Below are 23,558 nucleotides of genomic sequence, written 5' to 3' on the forward strand. Positions count from 1 at the left end.
AGTTGCTTTTTGAATGAGTTTTCATCTCTTTGCTGAAGTTTTTTTTAAACTTTTCTGGTGCATCGAGGATGTCCAAGAAGACTGGTTTCAAGCCCTGCGACTCCTGCCACCACATGATGTTGGTGACAGATCCACACCTCTTGTGTTTGAGGTGCTTTGATTGAGACCACAACCCAGTGCTCCGACTACCAGGATATGAACCCGAAGGCTTTGAGGGAGCAGTCCCTAAAGCTGCTTGTGGCCCGGCATCTGGGTCTGCCTCGCTCCTGGTCTCGGTTGAGAGGAAGGTTTGTTAATAGGACAGTAGCCAACAGCCATAGGCCTGTGCTTAGCGACCCGGCTTTCCTGACCTAACACCCTGCCCTGATAGCTTTTTCATTCAAGCCTCGATTTCCCATGGTGCACTCCCTTCTGCTCCCCCGAATAGGAAATCAAAGAGGCTGGACCCTCTTAAGAAGAAGATGTTTTTTTTTCCTCCAGCCTGACACTGCGGTCTGCGAACACTGCATGCCTTTTGGGCCATTACATCCATACTTTGTGGGACACAGTTGCGCAGGTAATGCGATAGGTGCAGGAGGAGGCCCAGGTTATTCTCACCCAAGCTGTCAGGTGAGATACAGCTAACTTCAGAATACATTGGGGCCTGGATACGACCGGCTCTCTTGGCAGATCGGTTGCGTCAACAGTGGCTTTGAGGCACCACACCTGGTTGCATATGTCTAGCTTTTCAGGGGATGTCCAATATACTCTGAGGGACATGCCCTTTGATGGCACACATGTCTTTGGGGAAAAAGCAGAATCGGCGCTCAAGTGCTTTGAGAAGTCTTGGGCCATGGTTTCATCCCTTGGCCTCACAGCTGCCCCCTGCAGCCTGCTTTTTGCCCCTTTCATGGCTAGGAAAGGGGCATGCAGCCACGTCCATTCCCTACCAGGTACGGTGCTGCACATGCTGCACAGCCTCTGTGTGGCCGAGGACATGGGACCTAGTGTCTGCATGGATCCGGGAGCCAGCGGTCTAATTAGTCCACCTCCCCCCCTCTGCTGCAGCCCCCAAGCCTTCTTAATCTGACGTTTCCCCACCAGGGACAGTCAGCTGCAGGATTTGCCAGCACCTGCACCTCCGGAATACCATCACGCCAGACAGGTGGGTTTTGCAAATAGTCCGAAGGGGCTACTCCCTCCCCTTCGAGACTACCGCTCCATCCATGCCACCATCCTTCACTTTTTTATGACAGAGGATCACTTGGCCCTTCTCCGCAAGAGGTTACTGCTCTCGTGGCCAAGGGAGCCATAGAGGGGGTCCCTGTGCCAGAAGAAGGTTGTGGTTGCTATTCCTGCTCATTTCTGGTGCACAAAAAGGATATGTGCCTGCGCCCTATCCTATTCCTCAGGTCCCTCAATCTCTTGCTCAGGAAGGAGAAGTTCAAATGCTCACTCTGACTCTGGTCCTATCTGCCCTGGACCCTGGAGATTGGATGGTAGCGTTGGACTTGCAGGACACTTATTTCCATATTTCCTTCTTGCCTCCCCACAGACGATACTTGCGGTTTGTGGGAGGTCGCAAGTATTTTTAATTTACTGTGCTCCACTTTAGCCTTACCAGTGCCCCTCGAATGTTCACCAAAGTGATGGAAGTGGTTGCAGCTCATCTGCCCAGGTTAGGGGGTTTCAGTCTTCCCCTACCTCGAGAACTGGCTGATGAAGGCAAGCTCACCCCAGGCTGTCGTCTTCCATCTCCAGACTACGGCAGACCTCCTGCATTCACTGGGGTTCACTATCAAAGTGCTGGAGTCACACCTGACTCCCACTCACATGCTCTCTTCATCAGAGCTGTTCTGGGCACAGTGCAGTCTCTGGCCTATCTTCCCAAGCGATGAGTCCAGGATATTCAAGCTATGATACTGATTTTTCAGCCTCTATCATGGATTTCGGGGATAATGACTCTAAGGCTGCTGGTCCTCATGGCCTCCTGCATCCTGTTAGTGACTCATGCAAGATGGCATATGTAGGCTCTGCAGTGGAACCTGAAGTTCCAGTGTGTGCAGCTTCAGGGGAATCTCTCCGACATGGTCCGGATCTAAGAGGGGACCGCAAAAGATCTGCAGTGGTGGCTTTAGAACCACAATTGGGTCAGAGGCAGATCCCTCTCCCTTCCCCAACGAGATCTGACAGTAGTAACAGATGCGTCACTCCTGGGCAGGGGCAACCACATGGGAGAAAAGGAGATCAGAGGGGGTCTTGTCTCCTGTAGAATCTGAGTTTCATATCAACCTTTTGGAGCACAGAGCGGTCAGACTGGCATTGAAAGCATTCCTTCCCTCTCTCAAAGGGACAGTGGTGCAGGTATTCATGAACAACACCACCTCTATGTGGTACTGCAACAAGCAAGGTGGGGTGGGGTCGTGGACCTTCTGTCAGGAGATGCTGCGTCTCTGGACATGGCTGGAATATCAGGGCATATTCCTTGTGGTTCAACATTTGGCAGGCTCTCTGAACATCAGAGTGGACAAACTCAGCCTTCAATACCTGGTCAGTCACGAATGGCATCTCCATCTGGAGGTGGCACAAGGTCTCTTTCAGCAGTAGGGAGAGTGTTGGTTAGATCTGTTCAACTCCACTGAGAATGCCCATTGTCAGCTGTTTTGCAAGTTGGAGTTTCCAAGGAGGCACTCGCTCAGCGACGCTTTTTGTCTCGAGTAGAACTCAGGCCTCCTTTATGCCTTTCCACCAATACCACTCCTGACAAGTGTTCTTAAGAAGATCAAGAATTACTGTGCCCAACTCATTCTTGTGGCTCCGGACTGTTACTAGAAATATGAAATTTCATGTTGCCTTTAAGAGTATGTGGTTTTATTGATGAACTCTTCTGTGGGAGTTGCCTTCTGCAATTGAAGATTGGATTTAGGTTGGAAGCTCATTGAATTAGAGGAATAATGTCACATTTCCCTCTCGTACCAGTATATTCAACAAACAGCAGGCTACAATTTATTCTACACCTCCACAGTTCACCTTCACAGTGGCCTTCACTCTTAACGGTGTCACAGGCACTGCAAGCAGTAACATATATGTCTACATGGTCACGCAATAGTTGACTGAACTGCTCAGAGAGTAGATTAAAATAATTATCAGAATATTGTCCTACCAAGATTTCCTTATAATTTAAAACATGGGCTCTAGAAAGTACTGCTGTTAAGGGTTGCCTATGAAACAGTTCTGTTCTTAAATAGTAATCCCTGAGGAATAATAGTAGAGGACGTTTCTTCTTCAGAGTACCACTGTTCACAAACAATGGAAAGAACAGTCTGTTAACAGTTGATTGCCCCTACGTCTAATGTGAAAGACTGAAAGTTATACAGTTAGTGGCCAGTTCTCAGTTTTATTTTTGGAATGTCACACGTTTAGTTTAATTCCAAAATAGCTGCATATTGCTCTAAAAACATTGTTCGTTGTGGCTGCTGAAGGAAACTTCAGTCAAATGTGATGAATCCGGTATCCAGAAATTCACTTAACTTTTTGATATAGAAGTGAATTGTGTTTAAAAAAACACTCTGAAATAGGAGGATATTAGTTCTTATTGAAAGGTAGTGATTAGTTACGAGAGGTGTAAGTAGTTTTGGAGTATTTGTGGGACCCATTGCTACAAAGGTATATGTTAATAACACTGCAATAGATGGAATAGCTGGACTATCTGGCACTTAATTTAGAACTTTGTAGAGTCTTAAAAGCATCCATACAGCTGGGTGTATCATGCATCCCTATATTTTCTTTACACAGTGAATCCTAGCAGATTTGTTTAAAATGTTTACTCTTTCTGACTATGGTTTCCATCATACCCTGATATATTGGACATAAAGCTCTATTGGAGTTTACCACAACACAGTATGGTTACCCATTTATCAGCAAACATTTTTTGATGTTTACTTTTATAAGTAGTGCAAGCCAGAAGTAAGATGGCAACCTAGACATGTCCCCATGAGCTCCAGCCTGCCGCTTTGTGTATTCTCCTGAATCCTTTGGCTGCAGGCGCTCCTGCGCACTCCCAGCATGCCGTGACCGACCCAGCGCTTGCCTGGACCTTGGCGGTGACGGGTGAGACCCTGTGACCCCCTGTGTCTTCACCTACGGGGTTCAAATTTGGGTCCAAGGTAGCCCACCGTTGGGAGTTCAGAGCAACCCCAAAGTTACCACACCAGCAGCTCAGGGCCGGTCAGGTGCAGAGGTCGGACTGGTGCCCAAAACGCATAGGCTTCAATGGAGAAGGGGGTGCCCTGGTTCCAGTCTGCCAGCAGGTAAGTACCCGCGTCTTCGGAGGGCAGACCAGGGGGGTTTTGTAGGGCACCGGGGGGGACACAAGTCCACACAAAAAGTACACCCTCAGCGGCACGGGGGCGGCCGGGTGCAGTGTGCAAACAAGCGTCGGGTTCGCAATAGAAATCAATGGGAGACCAATGGGTTTCTTCAGCGATGCAGGCAGGCAAGTGGGGGGGCTCCTCGGGGTAGCCACCACCTGGGCAAGGGAAAGGGCCACCTGGGGGGTCGCTCCTGCACTGGAGGTCGGATCCTTCAGGTCCCAGGGGCTGCGGATGCAGTGCCTTTACCAGGTGTCGGGTCTTTGAAGCAGGCAGTCGCGGTCAGGGGGAGCCTCTGGATTCCCTCTGCAGGCGTCACTGTGGGGGATAGGGGGGCCAACTCTGGCTACTCACGGTCTCGTAGTCACCGGGGAGTCCTCCCTGTGGTGTTTGTTCTCCACAAGTCGAGCCGGGGGCGTCGGGTGCAGAGTGCAAAGTCTCACGCTTCCGGTGGGAAACGTCTGTTGTTTCAAAGTTGCTTCTTTGTTGCAAAGTTGCAGTCTTTGGTGAACAGAGCCGCTGTCCTCTGGAGTTCTTGGTCCTTCTAGATGCAGGGTAGTCCTCTGAGGCTTCAGAGGTTGCTGGGCCCTGGGAACGCGACGCTGGAGCAGTGTCTTTATAAGTGGGGAGACAGGCCGGTAGAGCTGTGGCCAAAGCAGTTTGTGTCTCCGTCTTCTCTGCAGGTTTTCAGTTCAGCAGTCCTCTTCTTCTTAGGTTGCAGGAATCTGAGTTCCTAGGTTCTGGGGAGCCCCTAAATACTGAATTTAGGGGTGTGTTTAGGTCTGGGGGGTTAGTAGCCAATGGCTAATAGCCCTGAGGGTGGCTACACCCTCTTTGTGCCTCCTCCCTGAGGAGAGTGGGGCACATTCCTATCCCTATTGGGGGAATCCTCCATCTGCAAGATGGAGGTTTTCTAAAAGTCAGAGTCACCTCAGCTCAGGATGCCTTAGGGGCTGTCCTGACTGGCCAGTGACTCCTCCTTGTTTTTCTCATTATCTCCTCCGGCCTTGACGGCAAAAGTGGGGCCGTGGCCGGAGGGGGCGGGCAACTCCACTAGCTGGAGTGCCCTGGGGTGCTGTAACAAAGGGGGTGAGCCTTTGAGGCTCACCGCCAGGTGTTACAGTTCCTGCAGGGGGAGGTGAAAAGAATCTCCACCCAGTACAGGCTTTGTTACTAGCTACAGAGTGACAAAGGCACTCTCCCCATGTGGCCAGCAACATGTCTGGTGTGTGGCAGGCTGCTAAAACCAGTCAGCCTACACGGGTAGTCGGTTAAGGTTTCAGGGGGCACCTCTAAGGTGCCCTCTGGGGTGTACATTACAATAAAATGTACACTGGCATCAGTGTGCATTTATTGTTCTGAGAAGTTTGATACCAAACTTCCCAGTTTTCAGTGTAGCCATTATGGTGCTGTGGAGTTCGTGCATGACAGACTCTCAGGTCATATACTCTTATGGCTACCCTGTACTTACAATGTCTAAGGTTTTGCTTAGGCACTGTAGGGGCATAGTGCTCATGCACTTATGCCCTCACCTATGGTATAGTGCACCCTGCCTTAGGGCTGTAAGGCCTGCTAGAGGGGTGACAACCTCACGTAGGCAGTGTGAGGTTGGCATGGCCCCCTGAGGGGAGTGCCATGTCGACTTAGTCGTTTTATCCCCACTAGCACACACAAGCTGGCAAGCAGTGTGTCCGTGCTGAGTGAGGGGTCCCCAGGGTGGCATAAGATATGCTGCAGCCCTTAGAGACCTTCCCTGGCATCAGGGCCCTTGGTACCAGAGGTACCAGTTACAAGGGACTTACCTGGATGCCAGGGTGTGCCAATTGTGGAAACAAAAGTACAGGTTAGGGAAAGAACACTGGTGCTGGGGCCTGATTAGCAGGCCTCAGCACACTTTCAAATCATAACTTAGCATCAGCAAAGGCAAAAAGTCAGGGGGTAACCATGCCAAGGAGGCATTTCCTTACAGAGACTTTCCAAGTTCTTTACGATATAATGTGCCCAGTGCACTTTGGCACCTGAGTCTAGGCTGGGGGTGCCTCCCAATGCCATTTTAATTTTTATTTTATTTTTATTTGCTTTTAAACCCGGACATAACAAATCCGTAGAAATAATGTAACTCAGGCAATAACTCTCAATCAGAGACAGAGCATATATGTATGTTAAAAACAGGTGGAAACCTCCCTCGCCTCCCATCACCCCCCAGCATCTTACATGACACAATCCGTCGATGTGCACTCCTTTCCTGTAATGCATTCCCTCTTTCCTCCAATCGGTTTCTATCTGGGAGCCCCTTAGGTTTGTTAATCATTCTATGTCTATCTTGGTGGTCCTATGGTCCATGATCTCTTTCTGACTATATCTCAAGTGAGTAGTACGTGATCCAGACCCTCCATATCTTTTGAAATTTCTGCGGGCATCCCCTATTTGTGTATGTAGTTTATTCCCCCATCATGAATCCGTCCATACTCTTTCTCCAGGTACTGAGAGTCGGCCGGGTCCGGGCTCCCCATTGTCGGGCTATGTCTCTTTTCGCAACCATCAGTCCAAGTCCGCATTTTCTCCTGGGTAGATCTATATCATTGGGAATGCCCAGGAGTATGTATTTGTGATCTGGGGGAATCCGCTCGTTCAGTACCCCTGAGAGTTCTCCCAATACCCCGTTCCAGATCTCCCTTATCACCGGGCAGTCCCATATGACGTGTAGAAAGGAACCGGTCTCGCAACAGCCTCTGGCACAATTTGGGTGTCCGGTCCTCCCCATTTTGTACAGTCTGTGTGGGTCATAATACACTCTGTGTGAAATTTTAAAATGTATCAAGCGAAGTCTGGATCTTATTGCCACCTTCCCTTGGGAACATCAGTGCAGCCTCCCAGTCTATTTCTTCCATTTGTCCTATGTCCTTCTCCCATTTGGTACTTAGGGTTATTAGCGTGTTTGGCATATTATTATTAATGGTTTTGTATACCAGCGATGTTGCTTTCTCCATTATTTTATTAGTTAGTAGGCGGCTCTCTAGGGGTGAGTGTTCCACGATTTCCTGTCCCCCTAGACCTTCCTTCCCCCATGCATGCCTCAATCGTATATATTGAAAATATTGTGTCTTGCTTAGGGCATATTCTTGTTGTAGAGACTCAAAGGGCATGAGACCGCCATTCAACATCAGATCTCCAATTTTGGAAATCCCAATCGTGTCCCATTCCCTGAAGCCCTTGAGCTTTTTAATTTCTTTTAACCAGCTTCCCTCTCATAACGGGGTTTCCATAGTGGGGCGCCGATACCTTCTTATCTTCATATTGGCTCTTTTCCAGGCCAACAAGGTCACTCTCGTGGCTGGAGCGAGGTGTCTGGTTCCAGTGCCCTCATATAGAAATTGCGTACAGGATCTCCCTTCCCATTGCAGCCGTTCCAGTCGGAAGGTGGGGTGTTGAGCTGCGGCATATATCCAGTCATTAACATTGATTAGATGGGCCACCCAGTAATATGCCTCGATGTCAGGTAGGGACAGTCCACCTACATATTGGCAGCGTTGTAGCGTAGTTAGAGCTATTCGTGGGTGTTTTCCTTCCCATAGGAAAAGTCTGATATCCCTGTCTATGGCCCCAAATTGGCTGTTGAGAATTTGGTAGTATGTGTTTTGTAAAGCGTATAGGAACTTTGGTAGGTAGATCATTTTTACCATTGCCACTCAGCCCATTAACGTCAAGGGAAGTGTTTTCTATCTATTGAAATCACTACTACATTCTCTTGCAATCCTCCCGATATTACGCCCGAGGCATCTGTCAGCTTCATGGGTGACGTATATTCCTAGGTATTGAAATCCCTCCCTCATGCTTTGCAATTGCATCGGCAGAGGTGGGAGGGATATCCCCTGTTGTGGTGTATATAAAATCGATTTGTGCAAATTAATGCAATATCCCGAATGCCTACCATACTCCTCTATCAGGAGAAACAACCTCGGGAGTGTGATCTCAGGATGAGCGATGTAGAGGAGAACGTCATCCGCGTATAGAGACATGGACTCCTCCTCTTCTCCCTCCGGTCTCAATCTAAAGCCAGTTATGTCAGCGGAGTTTCTGATCTTGCATGCTAATGATTCCAATGTGAGGGCAAATAACAGGGGGGACAGAGGGCATCCCTGCCTCGTTCCCCTTCCGATGGGGAACTCTGAGGAGACGACTACGTTCACCCTAACTCCGGCTGTGGGCCTTGTGTAGAGCAGTTGTACCCTCTTAATATAGTTGGGGCCAAACCCAAATCATGTCAAGGTCGCCACCAGGAATGGCCAGTGCACTGCATCAAAAGCCTTCTCTGCATGAAAAGCCAGGAATAAATGGGGCTCTGGATGATTCATCACTGCGGCAAGCCATATGTGTGCTCTTCTTAAATGATGTCTTGTAGACCTTCCAGGTATGAAGCCGGTCTGGTCCATGTGTATTAATGAAGAAATGACTCTAAGCATCCTGGATGCCAGCACACTGGCTAAAGCCTTGACCTCCACGTTTAACAAGGATATCGGCCTGTATGAGGCACATTTATCTTTGGGTCTGCCCTCTTTATGCAATACTGCTATCTCAGCCCTTTGAAAGTCTGGGGGGAGCACCCCTTGCTCTCGGGCCTCTAGATACATATTTAATAAGTGAGGAGCCAGAACTTCTCGGAAGCTTTTAAAGATCTCGTCCGGGAAGCCGTTCGGGCCCGGTGCTTTGCCCGGTCTTAGTCGCGCCAAGGCGGCAGTTATCTCCTCCACTGTGAAGTCTCCCTCTAGCTCTTCTCGGTCCACCAAGTCTAATACAGGCATGGCTATCCCATTCAGGTATTTAGTGATGGAATCTATCTCTTCCATTGGTCTTGCTCTACAGAATTATTTATAATAGCCTGCAAATGTTTCCGCTATGTCATTATCTTCAATAACTCTAGCCCCGTTTTGTGTCTCTATTTCTTGGTCCCATCTCGCTTCCCTTTCTTTCCTTCCAAGCCATGCAAGAAGTTTCCAAGCTTGTTCCCCTGTTTCATATAATCTACATTGCGTTGCTCTAAGGCGGATCTTTGTCTCTTTCTCTGTTAGCTCCTTATATATGACTTTCGCAAGCTCTAGTTGTCTCAATAGTGAGCTTGTGGGAGTATGTATCGTCTCCCTTTCTATCTCTAGGAGTTTGGCCTCTATATCATCTAATTGTTTATTATCTCTGCGTCTTTTTTGGGCAACTAGGTTTTGCACACTGTCTTGTAGGCTTCCCATAGAATCACTGCCGACTTCACTGCCCCTTCATTTTCCTTAAAGTAGAGGTCAGTGTCCAATCTTAAACCTCTTGCCACTTCTCCATCTTGCATGTCCCATGGATTCAGTCTCCAGCTCTTTCTTTTCTCAGACTTCCTACCTATAGTTACTAACAGGGGGTAATGATCTGACAATCCTCTCGTGAGGTATTCAGACCCTTGAATCTTACCTTTTTCCCCCGCTGGTGCAAAAATGTAGTCCAAGCGAGAGAAGACCCTATGGGCTCCCGAGAAGGATGAGTATTCTTTTTCCCCCGAGTGTCTCCTTCTCCATACATCTGTTAGTCCCAGGGAGGTTGCAAAATCATATAATGGGGTGCTCTGACCTACTGTCCGTCTCTCCCCTGATCTATCTAGTGTTAGATCTATTACGTCATTAAAATCTCCTCCCAGGATATGTAGGGTGGCAGAAGATATTAATAGTATCTTTGCAATCTTTTGAAGGAGAGGGGCCTGTAATCTCGGATGGGCATACATGCTTAGGAGTAGGATTTCTCTTCGTCCCCATATGCTTTCAACTCCTGCAAAGCGCCCGTCCGTGTCCTCCCATCTACGTGTAACCCTAAAGGGGGAAGTCTTACGGATCAGTATTGCTACCCCTCTAGAGCCTGACGTGTACCCTGCATGTGCAAGTACTACATAGGGGTCTCTATTTAGAAAACCACATTTTGTACCTTTCAGGTGAGTTTCTTGTAGGAGCACTATGTCTGGTTTCTGTCGCTTGATATATTGGGAGACTAGACCTCTCTTAACTTTATCACCTAGTCCATTCACGTTCTATGTGAGCACACTAAATCCCCCTTCATTCTCGGGGAGTGTCGCCCTATTCCTATGTCTGGGGATCATCTTTTCATTATAGGTACTCAGCCAATTGGGGCCCCCGGTGTCACCCCCCTGTGATCCGTAGGGGTTCTCTCTTTTCCCTTGAGATTGAGCTATATTTGCCTGCTTCTTTGAGCTAGTTGGATAACTTAACATAAACAATATGTAAAACAACCATTGATAACTAAGTACCCCTACCTCCCAAGGGTCACTGTGAGCTTGTTCCTTCATGTCCCAACCCCACTAGAGTCCGGAGGTCTGTAGCCCTCCCTTCGCCCCCTTATTTTCCCTTACTGTGTATAACTATGAAAAATGTTTAAATCCCCCTAAAATGCTGGGGAAGTAGTCCTTTTATGGGTTCGGAGGAGGACAGAGAAGGCTCCCCATCTTTTTACGTCGTCAATCTTGCAGGTGCCCCTCCGATTCTCCAAGTGCCCGTGAGTCTCTTTCAACCTCCATTCTGTCTATGGCTTTCAGCAATGGGTGAGGGGAACCCTCCCCCGGACCAGGCCCCGCACTCGGGGTCTGCTGATCCGAGCCAGGTTGTTCATTTTGAGACCGGGCCCTCCCATCGTAGTTTCCCTCCCTTCTGCTCTTCTAAGATTCCTCCAGGGTGTATTTCTTCCCATTCTCTGTCTTCTTCTGCCTCTACGCACCGGGAGGGACCATTCCTTGGGCCTCGCCCCCTCTGTTTCTCTAGGTATCCTGCCAGATTCCTCAGTTCTACCCTTACTGAGGGTTCCTCAATCCAGTCCCAGGCTTCCTCGGGGGACTGGAAGAAGAAGGTGTTGCCCTGGAACTTAACTTTCAGCTTAGCCGGGAAAAAGAGCATATATCCAAGCTGAAGGCCATGGAGCCTGGCCTTGACAGCTTCAAAAGCACGCCTTTGTCTTTGTACTTCTCTGGTATAGTCCGGGAAGACCAGGATCTTTGAGTTTTCATGTCTGATCTCTCCCATCTTTCGGACCTCCATTAGAATTGTGTCTCTATCCTGGTAATTAAGAAAATGGGCTATTACTGGCCTAGGGGGGGCACCTGGGGGCGGTTTCCCACCCAGTGCCCTGTGGGCTCTCTCTATTATGAAGCATGTCGACAACCTTTCCAGCGGTAGGATGTTTTTTAGCCATTTCATGAGGAAACCATTCATGTCCGTTCCTTCTATCCCTTCAGCAAATCCCACAAGGTGGAAATTATTACGGCGTGCTCAATTTTCTGCGTCTTCCAGGCGCCACGTTACATCCTTATAAATTACTTTGAGCTCTGATACTTCCTTCCTTAGGTTTCTAACTGTGTCTTGTACTTCTGATATGCGCACTTCTGCTGTTGTGACCCTCTCCGCTACTTTCTGTAGGTCCTGTCTGAGCAGTGTTACCTCTGAGTGCACTTACCCCATTCGTTCCTCAAGAGCACCCCTGGAGGCCTGTATCGCTAGTAGGAGCGCGTTGTTGTCCGGAGCAGGTGTAGCCTCTGCGACCGAGACTGGTGGTTAACTACTTTAGTGTATCTGTCCATTTTGCCCTGGCGGGATGGTTTGGGGTTTTTGTCTCGTGCCATCCAGTGTCTGCTGCTGCCGTCCACAATGCCGTCCCTGTCTGCGGATCCTAGGTCCTGCGCTAGCGCAATCCTCTGATACAATCTAGACAGAACACTACTGAGTCTTCGAACTTTGCAGTGTTTAGCTCACACAGGGGGGGAGGGGAGTCCCACCCAGGATTGCATCCTCAAAGTCCATCTTTCTCGCACGTCCTGGTCAAGCATTCATTATCAGCACTCGTATTCACTTCAGGCAGAATCTCATGGGGGATCTTCTGGCAGTCTCACCCTCCGCTCCAGCGAGATCTAGTTGTGCTTACACGTCAATCGGTCATATAGTCCAAGTTGGGAGTGCTCTTCACACACCCCCCTGGAACGGGCACTTTTCAAACTCTGACCAGGGAGGTGGCACTTCTTCGGTCTGTTCCAGGGCACCTCGGCTCACGGCATGCACTTTTCGGGTCCTCCATCCCCTCTCGGGGGCCTCCTAGTTGGATCTCTCTCCTCTGCCCCAGGACACCGCAGGGCCGGGACCACCGCCCAACCGGCGCCCAGCCACTCTTTTCCACCACCGGAGTCGCGGCATGACATCCGCCTCCAGGCCCTGTCATGAGGCCTGGCCGGCACCGCCACGGTTGTGCTCGGCTCCACCGACCCAAGGAGTGGACCCCTTAATCGCCCCTGTGGGACTGCTCGCTTATCTCACCATCCTGGGGCCCTTCTCAGCTCCAGGGCCCCAGGACTGGTCTCGCCTCTCGGCCCCACTGTGCAGCTCGGGCCGATATCCACGCTGCGCCCGGCATGTCGTTTCTTATTCTCACCTCCGGGCTGTGGTGCGATGCTCAGGAGCTGCCGAGCCTCAATCCAGGCCTTTTCAGATTGTGAGTCTCGGCCCCGGCCTTCGGGACCGGCCGTCACTCCCGGGCTCATCCGTTCCGCTCTTGCCTCCCTCAGCGGGTTGTTTTTTCACGGGCCCGACCTGTCTTTTCCTCTGTCCGTCGCGATGGCTGTTTTCCATTTCTCAGCCGATCTCGCAGGATCCAAGGGGATCAAAGGGCATAAGAACCCTTCTTCCTCTTCACGGGCAGTCCCGGAGGGGCAGGAACTGCTTGCAGGATCTTTTTTTCCGGAGGCCGTCTCGGAGCTCCGCAAGACACTTCCGACTACAGCGCCATCTTGGCTCCTCCCCCCCATGCCATTATTGTCAGATTCTTCAATTATAGAGACTGTGATGCAATACTGCAGTATATTCAGGCACATAGTGCACCAAGACATTAGGGGCAGAACATTATGGTCTTCGTGGACTGTACCACAGGGTGCAAGACCTCTGAAAGAACTTCCTGCTTACAAAACGGCGTTTGGGGGACCTTGATCTCCGGTATGGCTCGATGTTCCCTGCGAAGCTCAGGGTACAGCATAATGCAAAGGCATACTGTTTTGACACTCTCAGAGGAGGCAAATGACAGGCTTGATACGCTTGGGGGAGCAAAGCGGAAGACACCCTCAACTGGATACTAATGCTAATAGCCGCAGGACCACACAATCACGTCGGAATTCTACTGGCTCTGAGTTACTTACTGAGGCCAGGCAGATGGGGAGGATCGTGGTTTGTCTGGATGGAACTTTAGAGGACTCCAACTGCATCCCAGATACCTGTGAATGCTTTCATTGTCACAGTGGAGACCGGCAGTGCCTCAGTGACAGAATGGGCTTGGGACTATAAGAGCTACAGAGTGACTCTGGTGCCCTAGTGGCAGGAATGGTGTCCTAGACTGAGCAATTGCCCTTGATACTGGGAGGTGGGGAAGAGTTTCATGGGACCTGCAACATTTGCTGTTCTGACACAGAAAGGAACTCATGGAGTCTTCAAATCCGAGGCTGCATGCTGCCTTTGAGATAGTAATTTATACTCCTGGTTTCTGTTATTGTACATGATGTTACACTAATGGGGAGAGATATTGTTTTGAACACTTTGTTATTCGATGTGTGGTTTCATTTTCCTTTGTGATGATATTAAACTGACAGTAAGTGCAGCCTATAGAAACCATACTAGCTGGCAGAAAGTGACAGAGGGCTACGGTCTTGCTGGGGCAGCTTGAGTGCCATTGGCCTTTCTGAGCCGGCATGTAACTAGGTTCTCAGTGAGGTACATTTGAGGAATTTTGGGCCTGGGCCTAGGTGAGATGGGTGGGTCGGTGGGTTCTGAGTGTTGGCCCAGACTTTATAGGCTTGAGTTGTTTGAACACACTGACTTTGGGTGTGTGTGGGGGGGTGATTTCTTGTTTTTCTTTTACTTGGTTGCACTGGGGTTGGAAGATTTGCTCTACCCCGCATGGATATGCTACTGGATGTCAGACTGTAGTGGAGGCAGAGTATGTAGAGACAGATGGGGACAAGGGGGTGCAGAGTGGAACATGTACTATCTAAGATAGATCGTACATGGAAATTCTTAACCTGGAATAATAGGGGCCGAGGGCAACCTCTTAAAAGGAAGGTGTGCATACACATACCTGAGAAGATACGGGATCTCAGTGGTCTTCCTTCAGGAAACGCACACTTTTGGAGATTGAAAAGGACAGCTGCACAGAAGATGGAGGGAACAGATATATGCCACCTCCTACTCTAGTTAGGATAGGAGAGTGTTGATCTGGGTGGCATCTGGGACCCCTTTTTCGGCTATGGGGAATGGTAGGCCCGGAGGGTAGGTATGTTACAGTATCCGGTATGTTGGATGACAGGGTGCTCTGCTTTATATACGTTTATGCCCTTAATGTGGATTATGCTGACTTTTATGGAGCATTTATGAGGGCTGCTACTGATCAGGTTGGCCCTGAAGTGGTAGTCCCAGGGGACTTGAATTGTGTTTTGGACGGTGTGCTGGATCGTTGCCCCACCAGAGTGGATACGAAGCCAGTAATGATTGACGTACTCAGAGAGGTCATGCGGGGAATTGGTCTCCATGATGTCTGCAGGGAGTGTAATCCACAGAGCTGTACCCCAGCGACTGGGATGTATAACTGTATAAATTCCTGCTTGATGTCTGTCAGCTTGGTCCAGGATGTTGTTACTGTCTCCTATCTGGCACACTATATAGCTGATCACTCCCTGCTACTGTTCTCCTATAAAACAGGTAGAATGGCCCCTAGGGTCCCTTTCGATGGCTGAGGGGGAGGTCTTGGCAGATCCTGTCTTTGTCCATACTGTTTCAGAGGTCTTAGAGCATTATTTTGAGGAAAATTGGGAGAACACCAACACTAGAGCTATGAAGTGGTTTGCTATGAAAGAGATGCTGCAGGGGAGAATATATGAAGACGATGTATGGAGTAAAAATGCAACTCACATGCTTGTTGGATGTGTAAGAGAAACATCTGGGTGTGCTGGAAGAGTGTCTGGCTGCGGACCCACAAAAGCTGGGGGAATGGAAAGACTCCAAAAGAGAACTGCTTGACACTTGAGATAAATTGGATACGTTTGTGCACACTACTTATTGGCAATGTTTATATGCAGAGGGTGACAGGGCAGGTAGGATGCAGGAAATGCTTCTCCATAACTATACCCTGAGGACACCCCTGGTAGAGATGCGAGATGCCTGGGCTGGGGAAGTAAGATCTCAACAGGGCATTACAGAAGTCTTTGCAGAGCATTTGCAGAGCGTCTATGCAATGCCAGATAATGACATTCAAGCAGAGGGGACAAAGTACTTGTCTGGTCTGCAGATGGCCTGTTTGACTAGACAGTACAAGGCACAACTGGGTGCTCCTCTCACTAAGGAGGAAATTGTGGTGGCAATTCATGAAAGAGGCACTCATAGTCCGGATACCCTTCCAGATAAAGATGTTAAGGAGGTCTTATCGCCCTTCTCCATGTAAAGGTTGACATTAAAATACTTAGCAAACTCCTAGCAAATAGGTTCCTGGGCTACCTACCATCCCTGGTCCATGAAGACCAGTGTGGCTTCATCTCCCGCAGGAACACTTTATGTAATTTGAAGATGTTGTTTCTGGTCATGCATGCACTGGAATTGAGAGACAAGTCATGTGCTCTGGTACTGCTTGACGTTGAGCAGCCATTTGATTCTCTATTGTGAGAATTTTTGTGGCTGTGCTGCGAAAGGTAAGCATTGGGGAGTAATTTATCAAACGGGTGCTTCTGCTATTTCGGGGCCCCATGCCGAGGGTCCGTATTGGCAGTGCGGTGTCTCATTATTTTTACCCTCATCTGAAGACTAGACAGAGCTGCCCGTTATTGCTATTTTTATTTGCTCTGGTAATGGTGCCACTTTCGTGTAGATTGCGCTCAGTGGTGCATGGATGAGGAGTGAAAACTGGGTAGGCCACACATGTGGTCTCTCTTTATGCAGATGAAGCGTTTATATATTTGCGCCAATGGGTGTATTCAGTCCCTATTCTGCTGGCAGCCCTGGCAGAAATTGGATAGATCTCCAGTCTACATGGCATTCGAAAAACATGCAAACTGTTCCACTGGGCACTTTGAGAGGGACCTGCTGACATCAACTCCCGCCGATGGGGCTCCCCTGGAAGACCACCAGCATGAGGTATCTTGGGATACGAATCACAAGGAAGGACGGGGATGTTTGCGTCTTTGAACATTGGTAGGGTCCTGAAAGGCTTTTGGCCTTTGGTAAAGTTCTAGAACATTATTCACTTATCTTTGATGGGTAAGATGGCACTTGTGAAAATGATTGTTCTGCCCCATTGCCTTTGTGTTTTTCAGGGTGCATTGTTTGATATTCCAAGAAAATACTTTATTAAGCTGGATAGACTGGCAACTATGAAAAGGCCCTGGCAGCGAGGTGTGTTCAAACTACCCAATTTAGAGCTATACTATCTTGCCGCGCAGCTCCAACAAGCAGTTCATTGGTTGGACAACGGGGGGAAACTGCGACAAGCAATTATTACGTGGCACCTGTGGTGGGACGCCACCACCCAAATGTCTATTGCTGGTGGCAAGAGCTTCTAACTTACTTCCCTGCGTGGTAAGGATGGTGTATAGATTTTGCCAGGGGGTGCTTCGTCAGGTGAAAAGGCATGCTCCTTACACACCTGACATGCCTATCCGGTCCGTGTAGCCTTTCATTCAAATAGCTCACATGATGGCGATAGATCGTTGGTAGGTGGGAGCTGAGACACTCAACGAGACCTATACCTGAATCATAGATTAATTATCCTGCCTGATGCTGTAATAACCTTTATTCTGGGACAAGGACAATTCCTACAGTTCGCCAAGATGGCTTCCACAGCTCGTGCGATATGGCCCTCATTCACAGAGGTCCCCAAAAAATCTTACACATAAGTAACTTTGCTCGCTATGGCTGGGGGCTGTAGATTGATCTCCTTTATATATGGGGGTCTCTGAAAATATGCCCCACTATGCATGCTGCCTGATCAGGGCAGATGGAAGGAGGCGCTAAGAGAACAGATCACAGACAGAGTGTGGGAGAGCATGCACACAGGGATACAGACAGCCACTACTAATTTGAGGTTTAAATTAATCCACTACAATTTCATCCATCAAGTATACCTTACTCCTGTTGCGCTGCATGCTATTTACCCAAGGAGGGCGTCCACCTGTCCCCGGTGTTTAGTTGCGGGAGAAGACTTTCTCCACATTATGTGGGGATGCCCAGAAACTTGGCACATACTGGCAGACCATATTTGGAACGGTTGAACATGACCACGGCATGGGAGGTCCTTCTGGAACCCAGACAATGCCTGTTGGGTTTGATCCCAACATATAAAAAGAAGGGCCTAAGTAAGAGATTTCTGGTGTTGAGGTTGGTCCTTGCCAAACAGAGTAGCTATTCATCACCAGACGTGTGAGAATAGGTGAAGGACATGACTGAGAGGGCAGTGGCTGAAGAGAGACGCATGCGTAAATGCCGGCGGGATAACTAAATGATTACTTGCAGCCTTGCGCAATGCTTGCAGGCCTACTCGATTCCCCTGGTGCTGAACCACACGGTATACGTTGGCTGATTTGGTTGATATGACTGAACAGTGTTACAACAAGAGGGTAGGAGGAGATGAAGGGTCTTTTATTATGATGCCATTGCGCATGCTCCTTGGGTGCATGTGTGATTGATACCAGAGTTGGGAAGCCAGGGCAATTTGTCTCAATACTTTTTTCCCTTTCGGCTGGCTGATCACATGACTAATCACATGCAACTGCTGTAGTAGAGCAAATAGGGGCGGGGGATGATGGGTTCTGGGTTGTTATGGATGTATAACTCTTTGCTTATATTATTCTGTATTGTATACCAATATGCCAATGGAAATTACACCAAAAAAGTAGTGCAAGCCAATCCTACAGAGAGACAGGAAGTCCCAGTGTGCATTACAAAAACATAGAAGGCAATTTCAAATTATATATTTGGTCATTACTTTAATATTAAATATACAAAGATTTTCCTGCCTGATGTTCTTGCTCCCTGTACAAGGAGAAGATAGTGCATTGCATCCTATTTATTTTGTTTGTCAGATTGCGAGTCCAGATGAGGATTTTAAAGGAAGATCTCTTTATGAAAGTTGGCTTAAAAAATCTCCTTCTCCTGAAAATAAAGATCTTCCCAGGTAAAGTTTCGACTTCTTCTATACTTTAATTGGGCGCTAAATAAAGTTTTTTGTTTTTTTATTACCTTGTTCAAAGATTGTTTTTTTTCTTTGTAAATGCAAGTGGATTGTGAAGAAAGTCGAACCTTTGCAGTGCTTGAGGGTCTCAGCTGTATTGATACCTGTTTCACTCAAATGTAGCTCACCTGAAACATTTGCATTTGGAGTTTGAAATAAGATTTCATGCATGCAGTGCTAGGTCTTGCACACACCGATATGACTTACACCTGTAAGTTCATGCCATTTTGATTAAATTGAAAAACATAAGACAAGAAGAAACATGGACAACAAGACCTGTTTTGGAGGATATACGTTGTATTACATCATGGGCAAATATGCAAAAGTTGGTAAATAATAGATTTTATCTCTTGCTTCAGACCTTTCAATAAACTATTTCTATGCACCCCTTTTGCTGAAAGGCACATTTGGTGTAGTTAATCTTCTACCTTTTTAAATATGATAATTATGTTACTGGAAATGTGTATCATTCCTCATGAGCATTTTATTTTCATCGACTTTTAGATGGTTTCCTCGTGACGAATGTCAATGGAATTAAGGTTTTGCTCACCATGTTTTACAAACGTATTGCTTATGGGACAGTTCGACATTTTAGGGACTACTAGGCAAGCAATCATACCCAAATCTCCCACCAGTGGTTACGTTTTAAGGGGGGAGGGGGTGTTGATTTTTTTCACTATACTAGTTGTTTTTGTAATCTTTTTAACAAATGAAATATAGTCTAATAATTAGGAAATGAACTATGAATCCAGCCACCTTAGCAGATTTTAAACTCTGGGTCATATATGTTTCTCTTGGATAATGTAAAAACTATAGTTATGTTGATTTTTGTAGCGCACTAATCCCCTGAGAGGGTATGCAGGCTCTTGTATCCTGTATGATTTAATTATCCTATATGAGTAAACTTTCCTCTTGAAGCTAAAAGGCAGAGGATAGTTCTCCTATATATACATTTCTATGAAAAAGTTACACACACCTTGCATGATTTGTCTATTGATTTTTAAATTAGCTTTTTCTTATAGCAGATCACTTAAACTATAGCATATGAGTTAACTTTCCTCTTGAAACTAAAACGCAAGGGGTAGTTCTCCTAAATATATGCTTATATACACCTTCCATGAGTTGTCTGTTCATTTTTAATACTGCTAATCATTTCATGGCAGCTCTAGATCTGGCATTTGGGGAGTGGCAGTAATACATCTGAGTTTTTACAAATGTATGAAATCTTTAATGTGCTTAGCATTCAAAACATTTTTCCACAATATTATTTGTATGCAAATTTAAATCAGTATTTTTTTTAGTGACCATGTATATATGGCGCCTGGTGTGGACCATGCATGTCTTCTTTTGAATCAGGTTATATGGGAGTGAGCATGCTTTTAAATAAACAGTCATTAGAAGGCAGATACATTTATACTATTTGTATTTGTGACATATTTCCTTTTTTATGTTTTTATTTGTTTATGCAGAATAAACAAATTGGGATCTGGGAGTGACTTTGAAGCTTACTTTCAGCGATTGGGTATTGCGGCTGGCAGAGCTCGATACACTAAAAATTCAGTAAGTTATGTGCAGTTTGCTTGGGGATTGTTTTGTTGGAGTGTGCTTTTGTATCATTTGCGGTGAATGATTTGAAAAATAAACTACACTTGTAACCAAAGTTGTTGTTTTTGTTGCCTGCCATTTTATTCACTTTCTTATAAAATATTAAGAGTGGCCTTAATTGTAATATGTGACATATCTGGAGCATTCTCACAGTCTATTAGAATTCATGCAAAAGCCTTAATGGGTTAGAGGAAGGGAGATTCCTATTGTTTTTTTCTAATGTGCACCTCTGGCAAGTAAAAAAATGTTTTACTTTTTATCATTTGAATTTTACATGTAAGTGCATATAGCTTTTTCTTATGCATTGTATTCTTTAGAAATGTAAACTTGTTTTGTTTTTTTGCATTGTGTTGCTTGAAAGTTATCATTGCAGTCTGTGAGGTGGGGCTGGACATGCAGAATGTCTAAGTCAGTTTACTCACTTTGAGGTTCCTTCTATTCTTACATGGCAACTTTTCACATTCCTTGCACTTTGTCTTTGTTCAAGAGGGAGTAAGTACAAAAGCAACAAGACAGTGAAAGCGGAATGCTAAGTTTACTTAGGTGGTTTCAGCTCCTCCCTCAACTACGACAGTCATATGTGGTCATAGACAGAGGTGAACCAAATGCAGTCCTGGAAAATTGTTGAATGCCAGGCTCATACTGCAACAAACACAGGAGAGTAGCAACGCAGCTCTATACACTATATATATGAATTTCATGGTAGGGGGTGCTTTATAATGCAATAGTTTCTAGATAAGTTATCTAAGGTTTTGCATACCTAGAGGCAGTTGTGAAGGGGAAACAGAGAAACCACAAGAATTTGTTTCACAAAGAACCAAAGTAAAAAATATGTACATGGTACAGTACATTGAATGCTGATACATCAAACAGTTCTGGATTGGCATAAGTTCATGTGTGATTCAGTGTTCTTTAGTAGATAAACAATCTTTGGAATTTCTATGGTAGGAGAAATGACACTATTTTTAAATCCTGTGGCAGAAAATAATGTATTTTCCTGCTCCTGACACTAGTTTTAAATCCTGTGATAGAAAATAATGCCTGTTCCTACTCCTGTTTCTTCGTAATGACTAAAAATTCCCAGTACTTCATCATCTTTTTTTTCCTGTCTTTTATTTAGAACTAATAATTTTGATAATGGCAGAACATGACAAATCGTTACGCTTTGGTTGCCATAGGCCAACTTCTACTAATGGAGGCCTGTCCAGACTTTAAGACTGTAGTCTGTTACTATAAATTGTGGAACAGCATAAAGCATACCTACAGCTTTACTGTATCAGATAAGGTAGAAGTTGCTGAGTCTATTTCTCCCTCACCTAAAATGTCACTTTATTAATAAATTGGATCTTAGTTAGTGATGTAAGTTATATTATCACCACAATGCCAGCATACATGTAATGAGATTTCAGCTGCCTATTTAATTTAGTGACTTTCAAGAAATAAAATATTATGCGCCTAATCTAGTGCATTAATGACTTTTGTATTTGTCAGTGAAATCTTTCTCCTCTCCCCACACTTGTCTGGTGAGTTTAGTTAAACATGCACCTCTGAATGCCTTTGCTAAAACATCTACCTGATCCAAGTTTCAAAATATATACACAGGTACATAACTGCGTAGATGGAGTTTGGCCTGAATGCATGGTCTGAGCAATTGTGACTGAATGGACCTTTTCACATAAAGTTCATTTCAACAGGAGGTCCTAGGCAGACCCATTTACAACACTGTTGTGTTGTACAACATGAATAGGTTCTTAAGAGGTTTGCAACAAGGTTTCCACCTCCTCCTTTTGTTAGGCCCCAGTGGGACTTAAATCTGCCTCGGAGTCCTTATGTGCACTCCCTTTTAGACTTTAGACAGTTGTTCACTCACGCTCCTTACTATGAAAACGGCTTTCCTTGGGACTTTCACATCTGCCCAAAGGGTCAGCCAGCTTCAGGCTTTATCATCCAAGCCTCCTTGTTTGAACATCTACCCGTACAAGCTGGTGCTTCGAACAAGAGCTTCTTTTCTACCACAAATGGTCACTCCCTTTCACATAGCCCAATCCTTCAGTCTGCCTACATTTAAGCTCCACCTCATTCTTACAGTGAGGAGGAGTGACTCCACTGTCTGGATCAAAAAAGAGTGGTGGTGTTCTACCTTGTTCGAAAGAAAGGGTTCGGAGTAGATGACCAGCTCTTCGTAGAGTATGTCAAAGTGAAGAAAGGTCAGGCTGTCCAGAAGGGGACCATCTCCAAATGGATCATGCTCTGTGTCAAGATCTGTTATGCATTGGCCATGAATCAACCCCTTGAGGGTTTGCGTGCTCATTCCACCAGAGCCAAGGCTGCCATCACATGGAATTGCGGTCCTGGACATCTGCCAGGCAGCAGCAAGGGCACCTTTGCACATGTAAACAAAGCACTACTGCCTGGACAGTCAGGTCCATTGGGATGGTGATTTTGCCCATTCGGTCCTGCAGGATTTCCTTTTGTGAAATTGGTCCACAGACCCACCTCCTGGGAGGTATCGCTTGGGTATCTATTCTAAGGTAAGGAACCTGTGGCTAGAAGTCTCTATCAGCTGATCAAGTTACTTTACTTTAGTACGTGTTATCTGGTAGAGAGTATATCTAACTGCAGATTTGCTACTGACTCACCGATCCTCCCCACTTTGCGAATGGAATTCTAGTGATAGGGCTGTTACCCTTTCAGGGCCCTAGTTTTCCCACACCAGTGGTAAGTGTTCTTCATGTCTATGGGCTTCTGTGGTGGAAAGTCATTAAAAGAAATTGATGTCAGCTCTCCTGGGTGGCGCCTATATATTCACCACGAACTTCACTTCTGGCGCGGACAGCACTGATGGCGCCTCAAGGAGCCAATTTATGCCACCTGTCGGCGCTCAGGGCTACAGCTCATGAAAAAATGTCCAGATCCACTCTGACGCCTGTGGATATTTCTAAGGTAAGGAATATGGGGCTAGGTATAGTCTACCAGATAAGGCATTACCGAAGGTAAATAACTTTGTTCAGTTTCTTTGATGATCAACACTACAAAGGGGCACTAAGATTTCATTCTGCTCAGCCTGTGGTGGCAGTGAGAACCTTCACCAAAATGAAAACCAGAAGGCTCAAAGGAAGGACATGTTGTTGCCAGCTCAGTGAGCAGTGCTGTGCTGTGACACAATGGATAGAGCTGCCTGTGATAACACATTACCTCTACTGCAAGAAAACACCTTTTGTTTTGGAGAAGGCAGCATCATCAGGTACATATTATGCTGCTGTAAAACTGTGCTTTAGATAACCTATAAAATAGCCTAATCTCATCTTTAATGTATTTTGG

General features: G+C 46.7%; 1 protein-coding gene across 1 annotated transcript in view; it reads left to right on the forward strand.

The window, feature by feature from the left end:
• The window catches only part of LOC138249851 (N-acetylated-alpha-linked acidic dipeptidase 2-like), a 700,770-nt gene that overhangs the window by 595,843 nt on the left and 81,369 nt on the right, over nucleotides 1–23,558 (forward strand). The window contains exons 15-16 of the mRNA XM_069204013.1: nucleotides 18,484–18,575; nucleotides 20,102–20,192. Of these exons, the coding sequence (XP_069060114.1) occupies nucleotides 18,484–18,575; nucleotides 20,102–20,192 (183 nt within the window). The remainder of the gene's footprint in view (nucleotides 1–18,483; nucleotides 18,576–20,101; nucleotides 20,193–23,558) is intronic.

Source organism: Pleurodeles waltl, chromosome 8 (genome assembly GCF_031143425.1).
Source record: "Pleurodeles waltl isolate 20211129_DDA chromosome 8, aPleWal1.hap1.20221129, whole genome shotgun sequence".
Classification (NCBI taxonomy): Eukaryota; Metazoa; Chordata; class Amphibia; order Caudata; family Salamandridae; genus Pleurodeles; species Pleurodeles waltl.